The 15,786-nt window shown below is 39.7% G+C and overlaps 1 protein-coding gene across 2 annotated transcripts in view; it reads left to right on the forward strand.

Moving 5' to 3' along the window:
- The window catches only part of Fbn1 (fibrillin 1), a 203,474-nt gene that overhangs the window by 121,801 nt on the left and 65,887 nt on the right, over positions 1 to 15,786 (forward strand). For both annotated transcript variants that reach the window (XM_070026602.1, XM_070026603.1), the window contains 14 exons: positions 1,463 to 1,588; positions 3,632 to 3,757; positions 4,272 to 4,391; positions 4,612 to 4,749; positions 5,828 to 5,878; positions 7,518 to 7,643; positions 8,184 to 8,411; positions 9,703 to 9,828; positions 9,932 to 10,060; positions 10,717 to 10,842; positions 11,102 to 11,227; positions 12,392 to 12,514; positions 13,685 to 13,810; positions 14,387 to 14,512. In XM_070026602.1, the coding sequence (XP_069882703.1) occupies positions 1,463 to 1,588; positions 3,632 to 3,757; positions 4,272 to 4,391; positions 4,612 to 4,749; positions 5,828 to 5,878; positions 7,518 to 7,643; positions 8,184 to 8,411; positions 9,703 to 9,828; positions 9,932 to 10,060; positions 10,717 to 10,842; positions 11,102 to 11,227; positions 12,392 to 12,514; positions 13,685 to 13,810; positions 14,387 to 14,512 (1,797 nt within the window). The remainder of the gene's footprint in view (positions 1 to 1,462; positions 1,589 to 3,631; positions 3,758 to 4,271; positions 4,392 to 4,611; positions 4,750 to 5,827; positions 5,879 to 7,517; positions 7,644 to 8,183; positions 8,412 to 9,702; positions 9,829 to 9,931; positions 10,061 to 10,716; positions 10,843 to 11,101; positions 11,228 to 12,391; positions 12,515 to 13,684; positions 13,811 to 14,386; positions 14,513 to 15,786) is intronic.

Consider the following 15,786-nt stretch of genomic DNA (forward strand, 5'->3'; position numbering starts at 1 on the left):
GGGAGGGGCTTGCTAGCTGAAGGGACTAGGATCTCTCCAAGGGGGATTGAAGGGGGACTGCGGATGATCCACAATGACTATGGTTGCTCATTCTGAAGAAGGAGTAGTTGGGCTTTCAGGAATATGGGATGATTGAACTGTTATCTATTCCTAATCTGTAAGATTTCTGAATTGTCAACGGCTCCAATCATTACAAGATGACAGTAGAGGGTCTTTTTTTTTTAATTTTTTGCGTCAATCACAACAGCAAGTAGGTTGGAAAATAATAGATGATTTGTGTAGGAGGTAGAACCAGAGAAATATTGGGGTCAAGACAAATGTCAAAAGGGAGAATTCAAATAAAGATAAATATTGAGGGAGAGGGATCAGGAAGGAAAAATGGAGAAAACGAGGGAAGAGGTGACACTGTTCAAAAAGAAATATACTCAATACCCGAGTTATGTAACTGTAGCCCCTCTATACATCACTTTTACAATAATTTTTTTAAATAAAGGTAACCACAGATGAGATGAAAGAAAAGAGTATTTTCTTCTGAATATAAACAAACATAATTTGACAAGAGAGTTTTAAAAACAAAGTGGATTTGTCAGTTCATTCAGCATGATTAATTTTATCATTATGTCTGGATAAGATGGGAAGAGAAGGAAAGAAGGGAAAGTAGTGAGTTCGTGGGGAATAAGCTAGTTTTGCTAAGGGACTTGGAGATTAAAAAAAAAAAATGTCTGCAAGAGTCCGGTGGCGGATTTGAGACAATCCAGTAACCACTGATACTGCATCCCTCATCCACCACTAAATCTCCCCTAAGTCTGTCAGGGCACAGAGGGAGGAGGAGGACTCGGCCTCCTGAGGGTGGAGAAGGGACGCAAAAGCGGTGGGCCTGGTTTGGGCTCGATAAGAACAACTACACACAAAGTGCTCCACACACGGTGAATGGAAGAGTGAGAAGTTTGGACCCAGTGAACAAGAGGATTGCTGTTTTAATCTTGAGGATGTTGCTGACTCTACAAAAGGTTGAACCATGCACAAGACATAATCACTGTGGCTTCAGGAGGTTAAAAATGGAGACAGAATGGAAGGCAGGTGGAAATAGGGCAGCTGGAGGTAGGGAGACTAGTGGTAGGGACTTGGACTTTATAGTTGATTCAGATTTCTGTCCTGGGAATTGGGCCAGGAGATGTCCAAAGTATCTTCTTCAGCTTGACTCTAAGAACTATAGATCCAACCTAGATGACAAGTTCCTCTCAGGGACTGGTAGAAGTAAGATTTGACTCAGAATATCTTCCAGTAAGAAAAAAGAGTTTCCCTTCCAAATGAAACTTCTTTCCTTGACCCAAGGATATCCTAAGGTCATTCCATGTATTGTATTGTACAAAACAAACAAAAAACAACTGTTTGTTTTTAAACAATTCATTAGCTGTTTATTTTAGAATGTGATTGATTGTTAACCTTTTTCGTTATGCAGATATAAATGAATGTGCATTAGATCCTGACATTTGCCCAAATGGAATCTGCGAAAATCTCCGGGGGACCTACAAATGTGTATGCAATTCCGGATATGAAGTGGATATAACTGGGAAAAACTGTGTTGGTAAGAAGTTCCACCTGTTTTCTAAGACGTTTCATGCACCATACATTCGTTTCCATGTTACTTGGAAGAGGATGCTCTTCACTAGTTTACAGGACTGAGCCAGAGAATGCTTAAGACTTAGAACATCAGCACTACTTATGCATGTATGGATAGACAAATACTTCCATAACTGAATCTTGACCGTTTGTGATTGGGGCTGTAACAGATGCACTCTATAAAAGAGAAGTTTCTTAGATCTATAAAAGTCTCAGAATGATACTCTGCTTCATTCTCATGTGGCCTGAAAGTAATCCCTATTTTTCACTGAGAAAAGCAGTTCTGTTCCCAACTACTTATTTGATTCAATCAGAGAAAACACAACTTACTTTCAGTAATAACAACTTTCTGTTAAGTTTAACAAACACCATTTTTTTGTGTGTTTTAACAATTCTTAATGAAGATACCAGTCAGTAATTAACTCCAGCATTTGATTGAGAAGACACTGATCACTACAAGACATTATTTTGTTTTCTCCAACATTCTCTATTTGTCTGCACAGAACCAGTATTCTCTAATAGTCTGTAGGTTGCCTGAAGTTGGGCTTTCACAATCCATATTCAAAACTAATTATTTATGGGACTATGCCAAGAAGTGCCAAAACTAAACCTAAGATGATACATCTTTTTTATTTGGAGGCCAAACATATTTTATGTATAAGCAAATATACTTATGTGGGAGAGGGTAATATTTTTAAGAAATTTTAAGATAAACTTGGAGACCCCAACTGTATTTGTACTGAGCATATTTTATTCTATTTAATACTCTTTGAGATTACCACTAGTGGTATCTTAGAAGCAATGTTTGAAAAACGCTGGCCTAAGAAAGTAGACTATTTGGCATATATAAGTGTGCAGATATATTGTAGATAAACACCGAGTCCTTCTTTTCATTCTTTCAGTACAACACATAGTCTCATATAGTTTCGCAAATACCTATGACTTGTGGACTCTCCTACCTGCCATCCAGTATCAGATGGCCCTTGTGTGTTCTGACCCAGGAGAAGAAATTCCCTACTTATCTTTGTCCCTGGGCATCAAATGTTGACTTATCATGTCCTTTCTTTACCACTAAGGACCCTTGGGTGATATATTAGCATTCCTTATGTTGTTTTGATAGAATTCTCAGCATGTTCTTACTCAACAATAGTATAACATCATACTCAAGTTTCCCTATTTTACAAATGTGTTGCAGATTTAAGTCTATTTACTGCTGTGAACCATGTAATTCCCCAGGACTAATTTTTTTATGTTAAGGGATATAAAACTTGACGCATGATTGTCTAATCAGACTCTGTCAATGTGCACAAAAAGAATTCCTTGTGGATAACTAGCTTGTTCCATAGGGCTCTGGGATGTAATTTATCTCAAAAGGTTATAAAAAGCTGCATAATATCTTCATTTCCTGAATTATCTACACAGTTCAGACCTCAAATTGATTTTTTTCTTTAGAAAACCATATTATTCATCTGAAAGCAAGGATTTTTCCTCAGCTCTCTGAATTGCAAGTCTCAATTCTCCATGGCAGTTATAAACATAACAGATTGCTTCATACTTTGTAAATATAACTGGAGATGGTTGGAATTATTTGTGGAGGAAATACCCATGCTGGAACTAACACTTATCAAAAATGAATCACATTTTTTTCCCTAAATATTTATCCAGTTCCCTAAATCAATAAAATTAGTCTTATTTTTGACACAGTGAAGCGGTTATTCGAAGTTACAGATCAATGATTTCCAGAAAACCCAAGTTTTCTTCCTGTTGAAAGAGAAGTAAATTAAATAATGACTAGCAAATTTAAAGCTTCACAAATACCTTGTTTAGGTAACGGCATTGAGCTCCTGGTTTGCTAAAATGAGGTATGATTGGCAAATCCAGTGGTATAAAAGTTACATCTCTGTAGTGGAACTAATTATACCGTTAGACTTTAAAGATCTGCCCTAAAAGAACAAAGAAATGCAATCGGATAGTTGGATTCTTATGCTCATTGTCATTGGCTTTCCAGATATTAATGAATGTGTCCTGAACAGTCTACTCTGTGACAATGGACAATGTAGAAACACTCCCGGAAGTTTTGTCTGCACCTGCCCCAAAGGATTCATATACAAACCTGACCTAAAAACATGTGAAGGTAAGCATTATTTCTCTTCTTGTACTGTCTTTTGGGATGCCATTACAAACCATGAGGATAAGTTAGATAATCATGCCAATTTAGCTGAGATTCTGTGGTTCGAAATGGCACTTATACCAACTTTGCATGCAAGTGGTGTCTCATTTGCCACTGAAGGGCAAAATTTGAAAGTATTCATTTTTGCCTTTGCCTTCAACTGGTATTTTAATTGCTATGCTAATAGATAAAGAAAAGAGTGTGTACAGTCAGATCGAATTCATGCTTTGGGAATCACATATACATTGGCTCCAGATTTCCCGAATAAAAAGATCCAAACCAGTGGATTATATAGTATGGAGATGAGCTCACTTACAACTTTGGCTTTCCATGCAGTTTAGAAAAAGCTATTTAGTTTGGTTTTATTATCTAAGAATATGTGCTAACAAATGAAACAATGATAACAATTGAAATAATCTCTTCTCCTTACTCCCAAGACTAGCTTCTTGAAGTTAATGCAGCTCTGTCTTCGTTTCAGACATTGATGAATGTGAATCTAATCCTTGCATTAATGGAGTGTGTAAAAACAGCCCTGGCTCTTTCATTTGTGAATGTTCTCCTGAAAGTACTTTGGATCCAACAAAAACGATCTGCATAGGTATTTATCTTTCCAAGAGTGATTTTTTTTCCCTGTGGTTATCAATGCTGCTGCATTCTGAGCTTTTACTACCAAAAAATAAATAAAAGTATGAATGTGGCATCAAAAACAGTGATCATCCTTTGTTTTATGCATCCTGTAAGCCTATGTCCAAGTTTGAATTTTTGATATAGATTCTGCTAACTATGCATGAAATACTCCCCTCATCTTCTCCCTGCAGAAACCATCAAGGGCACTTGCTGGCAGACTGTCATTGATGGGCGGTGTGAGATCAACATCAACGGAGCCACCTTGAAATCCCAGTGCTGCTCTTCCCTCGGCGCTGCCTGGGGAAGCCCCTGCACCATATGCCAAGTTGGTAAGAGAAATCGGGCTCTGACTTTGCACAGATGGGGAAGCCCACTGCTTTATCTACTTAAGATTACATGAGAGTCTCTGGTGACCTCAGTGGAACATAATCCTGAATGGGAAAGAAGGGAAATGTCGTGGGCAATACTTTTGCATGATTTGGTTAATTTGTTCTTTCCTTTCTCTGCCTGGTAATGTGGTTAGATCGGGTTGCTTCCTTGAAGCACCATTTTCTTCGGGCTGTCTTGGAAACCTCGTGGCCTTGAGTTGATTTTTTTTTTTGTTTGTTTTTTTGTCGGTTGTGGGGCTTGAACTCTTGGCCTAGGTGCTGTCCCTGAGCTCTTCAGCTCAAGGCAAGCACTCTACTACTTGAGCCACAGTGCCACTTCCGGTTCTCTGGTGGTTTATTGGAGATAAGAGTCTCACGGACTTCCTGCCTGGGCTGGCTTTGAACCGAGATCCTCAGATCTCAGCCTCCTGCTGAGTAGCTAGGATTACAGGCGTAAGCCACCAATGCACACCCGGCTTTGTTTGCTTTTAGTTTTTAAATAGGTACAGCTTTTTTTCCCAAAAAAGGTAATTGATATAAAGAAACCAGTATTCATGACTAAACTTCATGAGGGTATCTGGTGAACTTCTGAATCTTGGGGGGAAGCTGAGGGTTGAGAGCTTGACCCACTGTTTGCTGATTCTTTGTTTGAGTGTATAAATTATGAATAGAATGTAGTGTGAATACTTCAGGGCTTGAAGATCTCCTGGTTCTAAGCTGTATTCTCCCCATTAATTTCCCAGTAGTCCCATAATGTCATTCCTGTCTTCAGGCTAATAGCAAAAAAGGAAATCTGCATTCTGTTTCCTGCCTGTTACCATCACAGAATGCAATTTTATGTCTATTGAGATGTCTTAGGGGAATTGAGCTTTATTCAAGGAGACATCTCATTACTATTCTTCCTTACCTCTATAATCTCAGAAATACTTTTATTATGTACATTCCTGACAACAAAACTCCATTCATGTGCTAAGTCCTCTTTCATAACTACGAAGTCTGGATATTGTTATATTTTTTTTCCTATTTTTTATTTCTACAGACCCCGTATGTGGTAAAGGATTCTCAAGAATTAAGGGGACACAGTGTGAAGGTATTTCTCATTATTTATAAATCATAATTTGTGTGTATGAGCAATGCTTGTGTTCACTTAAACTGGAGAAAGGGGTCATGTAACTGCGATGAAGTAGAAGGAAAAAAATAATGAGAACTGAGAGCAGATGTTAATGTCACAGGCATGTAGAATGTTGTCCGTGCCAGTGCCTGATCACTGTGGGCAAAAAATGTCTTCAGACTGACCATCACTCTCTGAAGATGCTACCTGTCGGGAAGGTCTATTTGGCACGACTATAAAACTTGCATTTTTCTTAGTTTGCCCTGTGTTTGTTTGTTTGTTTGTTTCATGGTCATGGGTAATTTAGAAGGACATAGTCTACTGCGTCTTTTTTTGAAGGTCTACTGGATTTTCTCCAGATTGCTGTGACTCTTTCTCACAGAGTCCAAGATAGATATAGGTCATGGTGACTAACGCAACCTGACATGACACAGCAGCTGAAATATTTTAAAAACAGCAATTAGTCCCATATGTGGGATGAAATGAAGTTCTTTTCCCCCCCCCCCTGTTAAAACAAAGAAGAACAGTACAACCCCCACCCAAGGTCTTGCTTTCCAAATGATGACTGAATCCTTTGGCTCTTTTTTTCTGGTCCAGACTCACTGTTAATAACTTATCTGAGCTTAGGAGCACATTTTGGTATGCCAGTGGCCAGAATAATGGCAACAACAACAGAAAAAAAAAACAACCATTTTTTCCTCTAAAAATGTAGATTTTATCCATTCCCCATTTAGTTCTACTCCAAAAAAAGTTACAGAAATTTTGTTTTAACATCCCTGGCTTTGAAAGTCATTGCTTTGAAATAGAGACATGGTTGTGTATGCATCTTACCTAAGGCTCCCTCCTTTTTGGAACTGGCAATTAGTGCTTCTCTTTGGATTAACTTGATCATGAATATTTTTCCAAATTAAGCACAGAGTACATGCTGTGCCCTCCATGAAGCAAACCAGGAAGGACCGGTACGTTGGAGGGAGATTGAATGAATGATGACTGGGTGAGCCTGGTCATTTTTTTTTTTTTTGGCTTTGTAACTCAAGAAGGGACCATCACAGGGGCTCACCGACCAACCTGAGACCATTGCCGGCTTAGAACTAGCTATACATTTGCAGGGTGGAGGGCTTCTCAGTATTTCTTCACTCTCAATCAGCCTTCCTATTACTTAACACAATTTTTGCTTTATCTTCAAGCTGTTTCTTTGCCAGTTTGGGGGGGGGGGAACCAGGTTTCTGTTTCTCTATTTAGTTCCTATTTTTCTATTATTTCTCTATTTTCAGATATCCGATCTCTTAAAGCTAATTATCTGCTCCCTGCAAATTTCTCCTGAGTTGTTCACAGCTATGAGAGCTATTGTTAAGAACCTATTCCCTGTCTCTAAGACTCCAGTGTTATCTCCCTGAAACTGACAGAGAAACTCTCCTATCTTTATTAACAGGTGGGGTCAGTTGTGATTCAGCTGCCCCCGAATGCTACTATTCATAGCTGAAGCAAGCTAGATATTTGAACTTACCTAGTTGAGAATGACCTTTTCTGTGGTGAGAATGATTGGGAATTTACAACTGGAAAAAGGTAGGCTGATCTTAAACAAATGTGGAACTTCATTTTTTTTTTTCCTTTTTAGATATTGACGAATGCGAAGTGTTTCCAGGAGTGTGCAAAAATGGTCTGTGTGTCAACACCAGGGGCTCATTCAAATGTCAGTGTCCCAATGGAATGACTCTGGATGCCACAGGAAGGATCTGCCTTGGTAAATACGGAACTCATTTTTACCCCCGTCATGACCGTTTCTTAAGTATGGTTACAAATTTAGTTAACCAGAAACAACTGGACATGTGGTTCCAAGTTCAGACGGACTTTGTTCCGGACTCCCCCGTTCCACCTCTCCGAAAATGAAGTGGGTCTGAGGAAGCGGTGACTGAACTAACTCAGATGTGTTTCCACAACACGCTGCAGTTTGCTCTTCTCTAGAGAGGAGAGTCCAAGGCATGCTGCAGAGCACAAGGAGAAAGCATCACCAAGGAGCATCATGGGAGTTCTCAGATTACTCTTCCTGCCAGAGAAGTATCAGAACCACCTGAAGTTATCAGAGAGCCTTTCACCAATACGCGCTCGTGTTCTTGCTTAGGCAAGATTGCCCACTGTACATACCCTATTTGTCTTCAATGAATTCCATTCCTTATGTAGGTAGCAAGGTAGCAAGTGTGCTCTACTTTGCCAAGCACAAGTTGGCCATTTGAGGCAGTGAAAGGGAATACCTGTGCTCACCTCCTCCCCTCTCCTCTGGCAGATATCCGCCTGGAAACCTGCTTCCTGAGGTACGACGATGAGGAGTGTACTCTCCCCATTGCGGGCCGCCACCGCATGGACGCCTGCTGCTGTTCCGTGGGCGCCGCGTGGGGGACTGAAGAATGTGAGGAGTGTCCTGTGAGAAACACCCCAGAGTACGAGGAGCTCTGCCCCAGAGGACCTGGCTTTGCCACAAAAGACATTACCAATGGCAAACCTTTCTTCAAAGGTACCGGTGTTTTCAGTGCTTGATTAGCTGACTTCTCCTGAGCCCGTAGACATCAAATATCATCCACTTGCTCACCCTTCATTTTTGGCTTTCTGAATTCTATAACAGTGAAGTGTTACACACACACACACACACACACACACACACACACACACACTTGCGCGTGTGCACACACACACACACACCTCAAAACATACTGAAGGCCTTGACCTCCCAATCTAAACATCAAATTGGTAACATTTATCTTAGTACTAGCCTAAGCCAGAAATAAAGGTAGCCTTTTGGGAAGATTGAATACAGTCAGTCAAGGACAGGTGACCTGACCTTATGGCTGACCATTTGATGAATCCCTGTCACCCACCAGAGCATACACAATGGAGTGGGACGTTGGTGCAGCAAACTTTACTTCGGTGGCAATCACACTCTGGTGACTTAGGACGTTTCAACTGTTAGTTTAGTTTTTCCTACCAGCATGTGAAATCCATGTCAAAAATAAGAAGTTATAGATTTAATCGAATTCCAAAATCAAGTTAGCTTTTTATGCAATAGGAAACAGAGCTTATCTACTTGAGCATATAGAAAAAAAAGGATAATTGGTTATCTTAGTTTTGGTTGTTTAGTTTTGTCTGCTGTCTCTCATGTAAGACTTTGAATCTCTGAACCCAGTTATTATATACTGAACTTCAAAACTAAATCAACTCAGAAAAATGGGGACTATATATACATATATATATATATATATATACATACACATATAATTACCTTTATGGAGAAAAGTATAGATCTCTCTTTCTCCAACCCCTTTCTCATCCTTCTTTACCTCCTCTTCTTCTTTTCTCTCCTTCCTTTCTTCTCCCTTCTGCTACCATGAAAACATGAGGAGATGTTTACAGTTATGTTTCCTATATCATCACACATCCCTTGAAATGACTCTTTCAAGTCAGGACCCTCCAACCTTCAGAGTTTAAAATATTATACAGTCGGGCACTGGTGGCTCATGCCTGTAATTCTAGCTACTCAGGAAGCTGAGATCTGACGATCACGGTTCAAAGCCAGCCCGGTCAGGAAAGTCCATGAGACTCTTTCTCTCCAATAAACAACTAGAAAACCAGAAGTGGCACTGTGGCTCAAGTGGTAGAACACTCATCTTGAACTGAAGAGCTGAGGGACAGCGCCCAGGCCCAGAGTTCAAGCCCCACGACCGACAAAAACAAATTAAAAAAAAAAACACATTACACACAGAGACCTCCTAACTGGTAACCCATCCACATTCATTTTCTTTTTCTTGAAGATATCAACGAGTGCAAGATGATACCCAGCCTCTGCACCCACGGCAAGTGCCGAAACACCATTGGCAGCTTTAAGTGCAGGTGCGACAGTGGCTTTGCTCTTGATTCCGAAGAAAGGAACTGCACAGGTCAGTGACGAGGCCTCCAGGGACGAGAAGGGGGACAGCCCTTTAGTCCCCTCCCACTCCCTACATAGCTACTCACTCGCTGCTACTCCTCTTTCTGTGCCAGACATTGATGAGTGTCGCATCTCTCCGGACCTGTGTGGCCGAGGCCAGTGTGTGAACACACCCGGGGACTTTGAATGCAAGTGCGACGAAGGCTATGAAAGTGGATTCATGATGATGAAGAACTGCATGGGTAAGTGTGTAGTCATTTGGTCAGCACGGGAAGAAAAGGATTCCAGAAGGTTCTGTGTCATAGACCATTTGTCCCAGGTTCTTCCCGCTACCCACCACACTTGTATCCCAACCAGTGAGTCAGTCTGGGCAGAAAGAGACTGGTGAGGGGAATGAACTGGGGAGTTTGTGCTGGAGGATTGTGGGTGACGTTGACAATTAAGTTGTGAGTCTTGACACCTGTACCATGAAGTGACTTGAGTACGATTTAGGTATGAGCTGTAGTAGGAGTCCCATTTCCGTCTTCTGGAGAAGCAGTCCAATTCAGGATCGGAAGAGAAGCCAAGAGTTCACCTGCATTGCAGCCTTACTCTGGTTTTTATCGAGAGCTCTACAGTGTGAATTGTACCAGAGAGTTGTCCTCATGTTGAGACAAAGTCAGGGTATGATGCTTTCATGCCAACTCAGTCAGTCATTACTGAGGCTACTATCTTGGGAGAGGGCTATCACCTCTTACTTCCCAGGTGTATCTGAATGAGGAAGACAACAGTTCTCCAAGAAGGGAGCAAGCCTTTCGCATTGAGGACTCCCAGCTCTGATGGATAGTAAAAAGAATGGCTTGCTTAAGTAGAACAGGATGTCACCACCTTCTTCAATTGTCTGACTTCCATTTTGCAGATATTGACGAATGTCAGAGAGATCCTCTCCTGTGCCGAGGGGGTACTTGCATAAACACAGAGGGAAGTTACCGCTGTGAATGCCCACCTGGTCATCAGCTGTCTCCAAACATATCTGCGTGTATTGGTAAGGAGAAAGATTTTTCAGATCACTTGTTTGAGGACGGACAGGCCTCTCTGCAGAGTCAGATCTTGTTTGAATCAGAGGAACTCTTTTGGTAGGGATGGGCTTGGGAGAGCCAGGAGAACTGGAAGGGGGAAATAGCAGGTGTTGAATACGATCCAAGCACCATCATATCTGTATGTGAAAATAATGTAATGAAATTAATAACTTATTTGAAAAGAAGCTCACATTTTCATGTTTACTCTTCTTGGTTTCTAAACAGACATCAACGAGTGTGAGCTGAGCGCAAACCTCTGCCCCAATGGTCGCTGTGTGAACCTCATAGGGAAATATCAGTGTGCCTGCAACCCTGGGTATCATTCCACTCCTGACAGGCTCTTCTGTGTTGGTGAGTTCTAAACTTCCCTTTCCTCTTACACAACTCTGCAGTAAGGCAACCTGAGAGTTCTGTTTTCAGCACTGCTTTGACTTCATGTTTCTTTTTGATTTCCCCTTTCAGTTCTTTTCATAGTAGATCACAATCTTTAGCTCTTAACCCAGTTTATCTGGTTTAAAGAACCAGTAGAGTGAAAGGTATGGGATGTTTTAACTAGAATAAGTGTAATTTGATGCCTGTTGTTTTGAATGATGAACACCAGCACATGCATTGTTTATGGGCAGGCGTGCTAAGGCAAAGCAGCCAGTGATAAGGAGCGCTGAGATAAGCTAAACATAATGAGCGCTGTGGAAAAAAGTGCAGGGTGAGATATCTGCCCTTAGGCGGCACAGATCAGCTAAAAACTTCAAAGGATAGCTGTGTGGGAGAAGTCAAGGGAAGGTTCACAGCTTGCATTGGAGGAGAGTTATGTATGACCCTCCTTATAAACGGATTTTTGTGGGAACGAATATTTTGCTTCCTGATTGGTCCGCTGTAGGTTTAATTATGCTGCAAAGCGTGGCTCAGAAGGCTCTGGGGCTTTCCTATTCCCTACATCAGTTTCTTATTCCCTGCCAGTTTCTGCCTCATTTTGACTGTATATCACATAGGACTGCCAAGTCTCACATGTCTCTTCTGAGACAGGACAACTCAGAACTTCAACTGAGGTTCTAATAAAAAAAAAAAAAAGGTTGGAACCTCAGCCAATCAAACTGAAAATTCAAAACTATAACTGAATTAGTAAGCAAGAGGATTGCCATAAACAGAAGACATTATCTCAGTCCATTTGTGCTATTGCAGCAGAGCCTTTTAGGCTGGATAATTTGTAACGGATAGAAATTCACTAGACTTACAACTCTAAAGATTGGAAAGTCCGATATCAAAGTATAGGTCTGAAGTTAGGGCCTTCTTTCTAATCTTCCCAAGAGAGTGAGAAAGTGCAACAGGTGAACAGATTCATTCTTTTGGGTTGGCACCAATACTACCTTTGAGGGAGCCCCTATGGGATAATCATTTTACTAGGGCCCTCCTTCTTAATGCTTCTATAATGGTAATTAAATTCCAGCCTAAATTTTGCAAGAGATAAACATTCAGATTATACCACAAAATGATATCGCTCTCATTTTGCTTTTTTAGACATTGATGAATGTAGCATAATGAATGGCGGCTGTGAAACCTTCTGCACCAATTCAGAAGGCAGCTATGAATGTAGCTGTCAGCCTGGATTTGCACTGATGCCTGACCAGAGATCATGCACGGGTGAGTACATTAAGCCTCCCACCGAAAGCTTTCAAGAACTGTTCTCTGAGTGGTTCAGGGACTGTACTTTGGATTCAGTCTTGGGTTCAAATCCTCGTTTGTTATTTTAGATGTGTGTCTTTGAACAAGATACTTAATATCCATTTTTGTTTTTTTTTTTGTTTTAGCTATTAGATGGGATTCAGATGGTATGGAAGAACATTCTAAAATACCCTAGAGTTGGGCTTATAATAAATGGAGTAGAAAATGCATTTTCTTCATTGATGAGGGTTTGAGAGAGGTTGACCATTAGACCTAATTCAGTGCTCTTCTGGGTATGTTGCATAGACTGCAGCAACAGCATTGCCCAAGGTCTTGGTAGAAATGAAAATTCTTTTTTTCTCTCTCTCATGTGCTCATTCACTTTATTTTGTTTTTTTAAAAATAACTGTTAAGTAATTGTACAAAGGAGTTACCATTCAACAATCAGACTATATCATGATTGATATCAACTCTTTCATCAGTTGCCCAAAATACAAATTCTTTTTTTTACATTTAATTTTGTTTCATTTTGTTTTAAATTTTCTTGTAAAGGGAAGGTTTGGAGGGGTGACAGTTACATACGTAAGGATCCCTCATTTTCTCTCGTGTCTCCCCGCCCCCACCATGCGAATTCTTAAGAAGAGAAATTGTACTTAAGAGCCATGATTAGTTTATTTGACTTAGAAAGCTCTCCCTAACCAACTACACAGGTGACTTTGGCTACAAAAAAGTAACTATTAGAAACAAGATTTTTAATTCAAAGTGTATCTAAGGAGATACTCAAAATTTCAAGCAGGTTTTACCTTAAAATATCAGTAAACAGAAGCTAATAGACATTAGGCATTTATGGTTTTACAATGAGAAAAATAAGATAATCATTTTGAATGAAAATTCACGTGAGTTAAGATTTCTAATTAAAGTATAGACTTTTTGAGGAACCTGGACTTGCCCTTAAACAGTGTCTTATGCATCTTGAAAATGATTCTTTCTCACCCAGGATAACTGGGTAGGGTAATTGTGTAACGTTCCAGTTGGAGTTGAGGGTTAATGATCTTGTGCCAGTACATTGAGTTTGTTTGACTTGAGTCAGCTAATGTTTCCTCCTTGAATAATGGATCCACCTATGGCTGTTGCCTTTATTCTTTGTAGACATTGATGAGTGTGAAGATAATCCCAATATCTGTGATGGAGGCCAGTGTACAAACATACCTGGAGAGTACCGGTGTTTGTGCTTTGATGGGTTCATGGCATCTGAAGACATGAAGACTTGTGTAGGTAAGGAAAGAGGACAAGGTTTTCTCACTTGTCTGCTTAGTCATAAGCTTTTAAAAATTACCCAAAGGGTAGTATGCTTTGTGGATAGATGGCTCTCATTGGAAAAGAAGGCTATTTAGGGGTATAGAACTTGTATTTAAATATCTTGTACTTCCACAGACCAGGTGAAAGCTAGCTTCTATGATTTAGCCAGGTTATATGACTCCTCTCCAGTGGGGAAAGTCAATAGTGAGTTAAACTTCATAAATCTAGTATTCTTTTTTCTCCTGAAAGTGTTTAAACATAATATTTCAGAAGTGGCGCTGTGGCTCAAGGGGTAGAGTGCTAGCCTTGAGCAAAAAAAAAAAAAGCTCAGGGACAGTGCCCAGGCCCTGCCTGAGTTCAAGCCCTGGGACTAGCACAAAAAAAAAAAAAGAAAGAAAGAAAGAAAAAGAAAATTCACGAGTTGTTTGTTTTTTTTAAATCTGAAAGTGTTTTACTTTTTCTAATTTATTTGCCCTAATTACATTATCTCAGGGAGATAAAATTCAATTGTATCGGAGCATTGGGTGTATGAACAGCATCTGTGTTTTACAGACGTCAACGAATGCGACCTGAATCCGAATATCTGCCTCAGTGGAACCTGTGAAAACACGAAAGGTTCCTTCATCTGCCACTGCGACCTGGGCTACTCAGGCAAAAAAGGAAAGACGGGCTGCACAGGTGTGTAGGTTTCCTTCATACGGAACAGTCAAATGTTACATGAAAAGACTACTGATATTTAAATTGTATCATAACGCATACTGCGCAACACTTTTAATACATTTACCTTCTGTACATCTGGCATTTGGCATATTTTATAGTTGAATAACAGTAGACATTTTTATGACCTTTACCAGTGAATAAAAAAGACATCCGGCATGAATTAGCATCATAAATGACATTTTAGGAGGCTAAAAGCACGTTTTAATAGCAATGCAATGACCAGGCTAATTATCAGGCATTTGTAGCCCTTTCTCAAAGCAAAGTGTTGTATATAGCACTCTTGCCATGTTTTGCTCAAAGTTCGATAACTGAAATTGTCCTTGAGAGGTGGTTATCTTTCTGTTCAGATGTCAACTATCTCCAATCTTACAGTTTCTAGAATAAGAGCGCTTTTGATATATTTTGCTTTAACTCACATAGCAATTTATTCACGGGATTTAGTAAGTCCTGTAAAGGGATAATTGAACCATTTATAATTTTTATGTGTCTAATACTAGTAGTGTCTGGGGAAAATCTTTCCTAATATGTATAGAAAACTCATCTTTTAAATACCAAATGGATGAAGGCATGCTGTGATAATGACATTATCTTATTAGTGTCTAGTTGGAATCTTCAAACATGAAGCCATGATACTATAAGCACATGGATTAGCAGAATAAAGTTTTACTGGCATATTTTAATGTAACATTATGACATAAGCATAATTTAAAGTATAATAGAGCTCATGGTAAGCTTGAATTAGGTTTAAAAAATTTTAATATAAATAGAAGGCTTTAATTCTAATGAAAGAAGTTAATTTCATTCATGGCCTATAAGAAAGAGTCTCTAGTATTCCAAATTCCAGCCCACTAGGGTATGCACAATATTTGATTCTTTTCAATTTCTTTACATGAAGAAAGCTTAAATTTTTATGCCATATTTTGGGTGAGATATAATGTCTGTAACACCATTGAACATTGTGTTGGCCAATAAATCAGAACAATTGCTTTCTTATTAAGTGAGACATACAAACGCTGTCTTTACAGCCCAGTTTAAAGGCATAACATCTAACCAATCAAAAGTAATCATTCTTTACCAATACACCTTGAGATCAATTTGAGGAAGGAAATGTTCACTATGTATGTGGGAAGGCTTGTTTTTTATAGTTGGACTTACAGAGACTTTGGGGACAAGTGCTACATGATAGATAACATCTATCCTGTTTCACAAAAGAGGAGTCTTTTAGTGAACTT

The sequence above is a fragment of the Dipodomys merriami genome, unplaced genomic scaffold (assembly GCF_024711535.1).
Source record: "Dipodomys merriami isolate MVZ:Mamm:240054 unplaced genomic scaffold, mDipMer1.0.p SCAF_185, whole genome shotgun sequence".
Taxonomy (NCBI): domain Eukaryota; kingdom Metazoa; phylum Chordata; class Mammalia; order Rodentia; family Heteromyidae; genus Dipodomys; species Dipodomys merriami.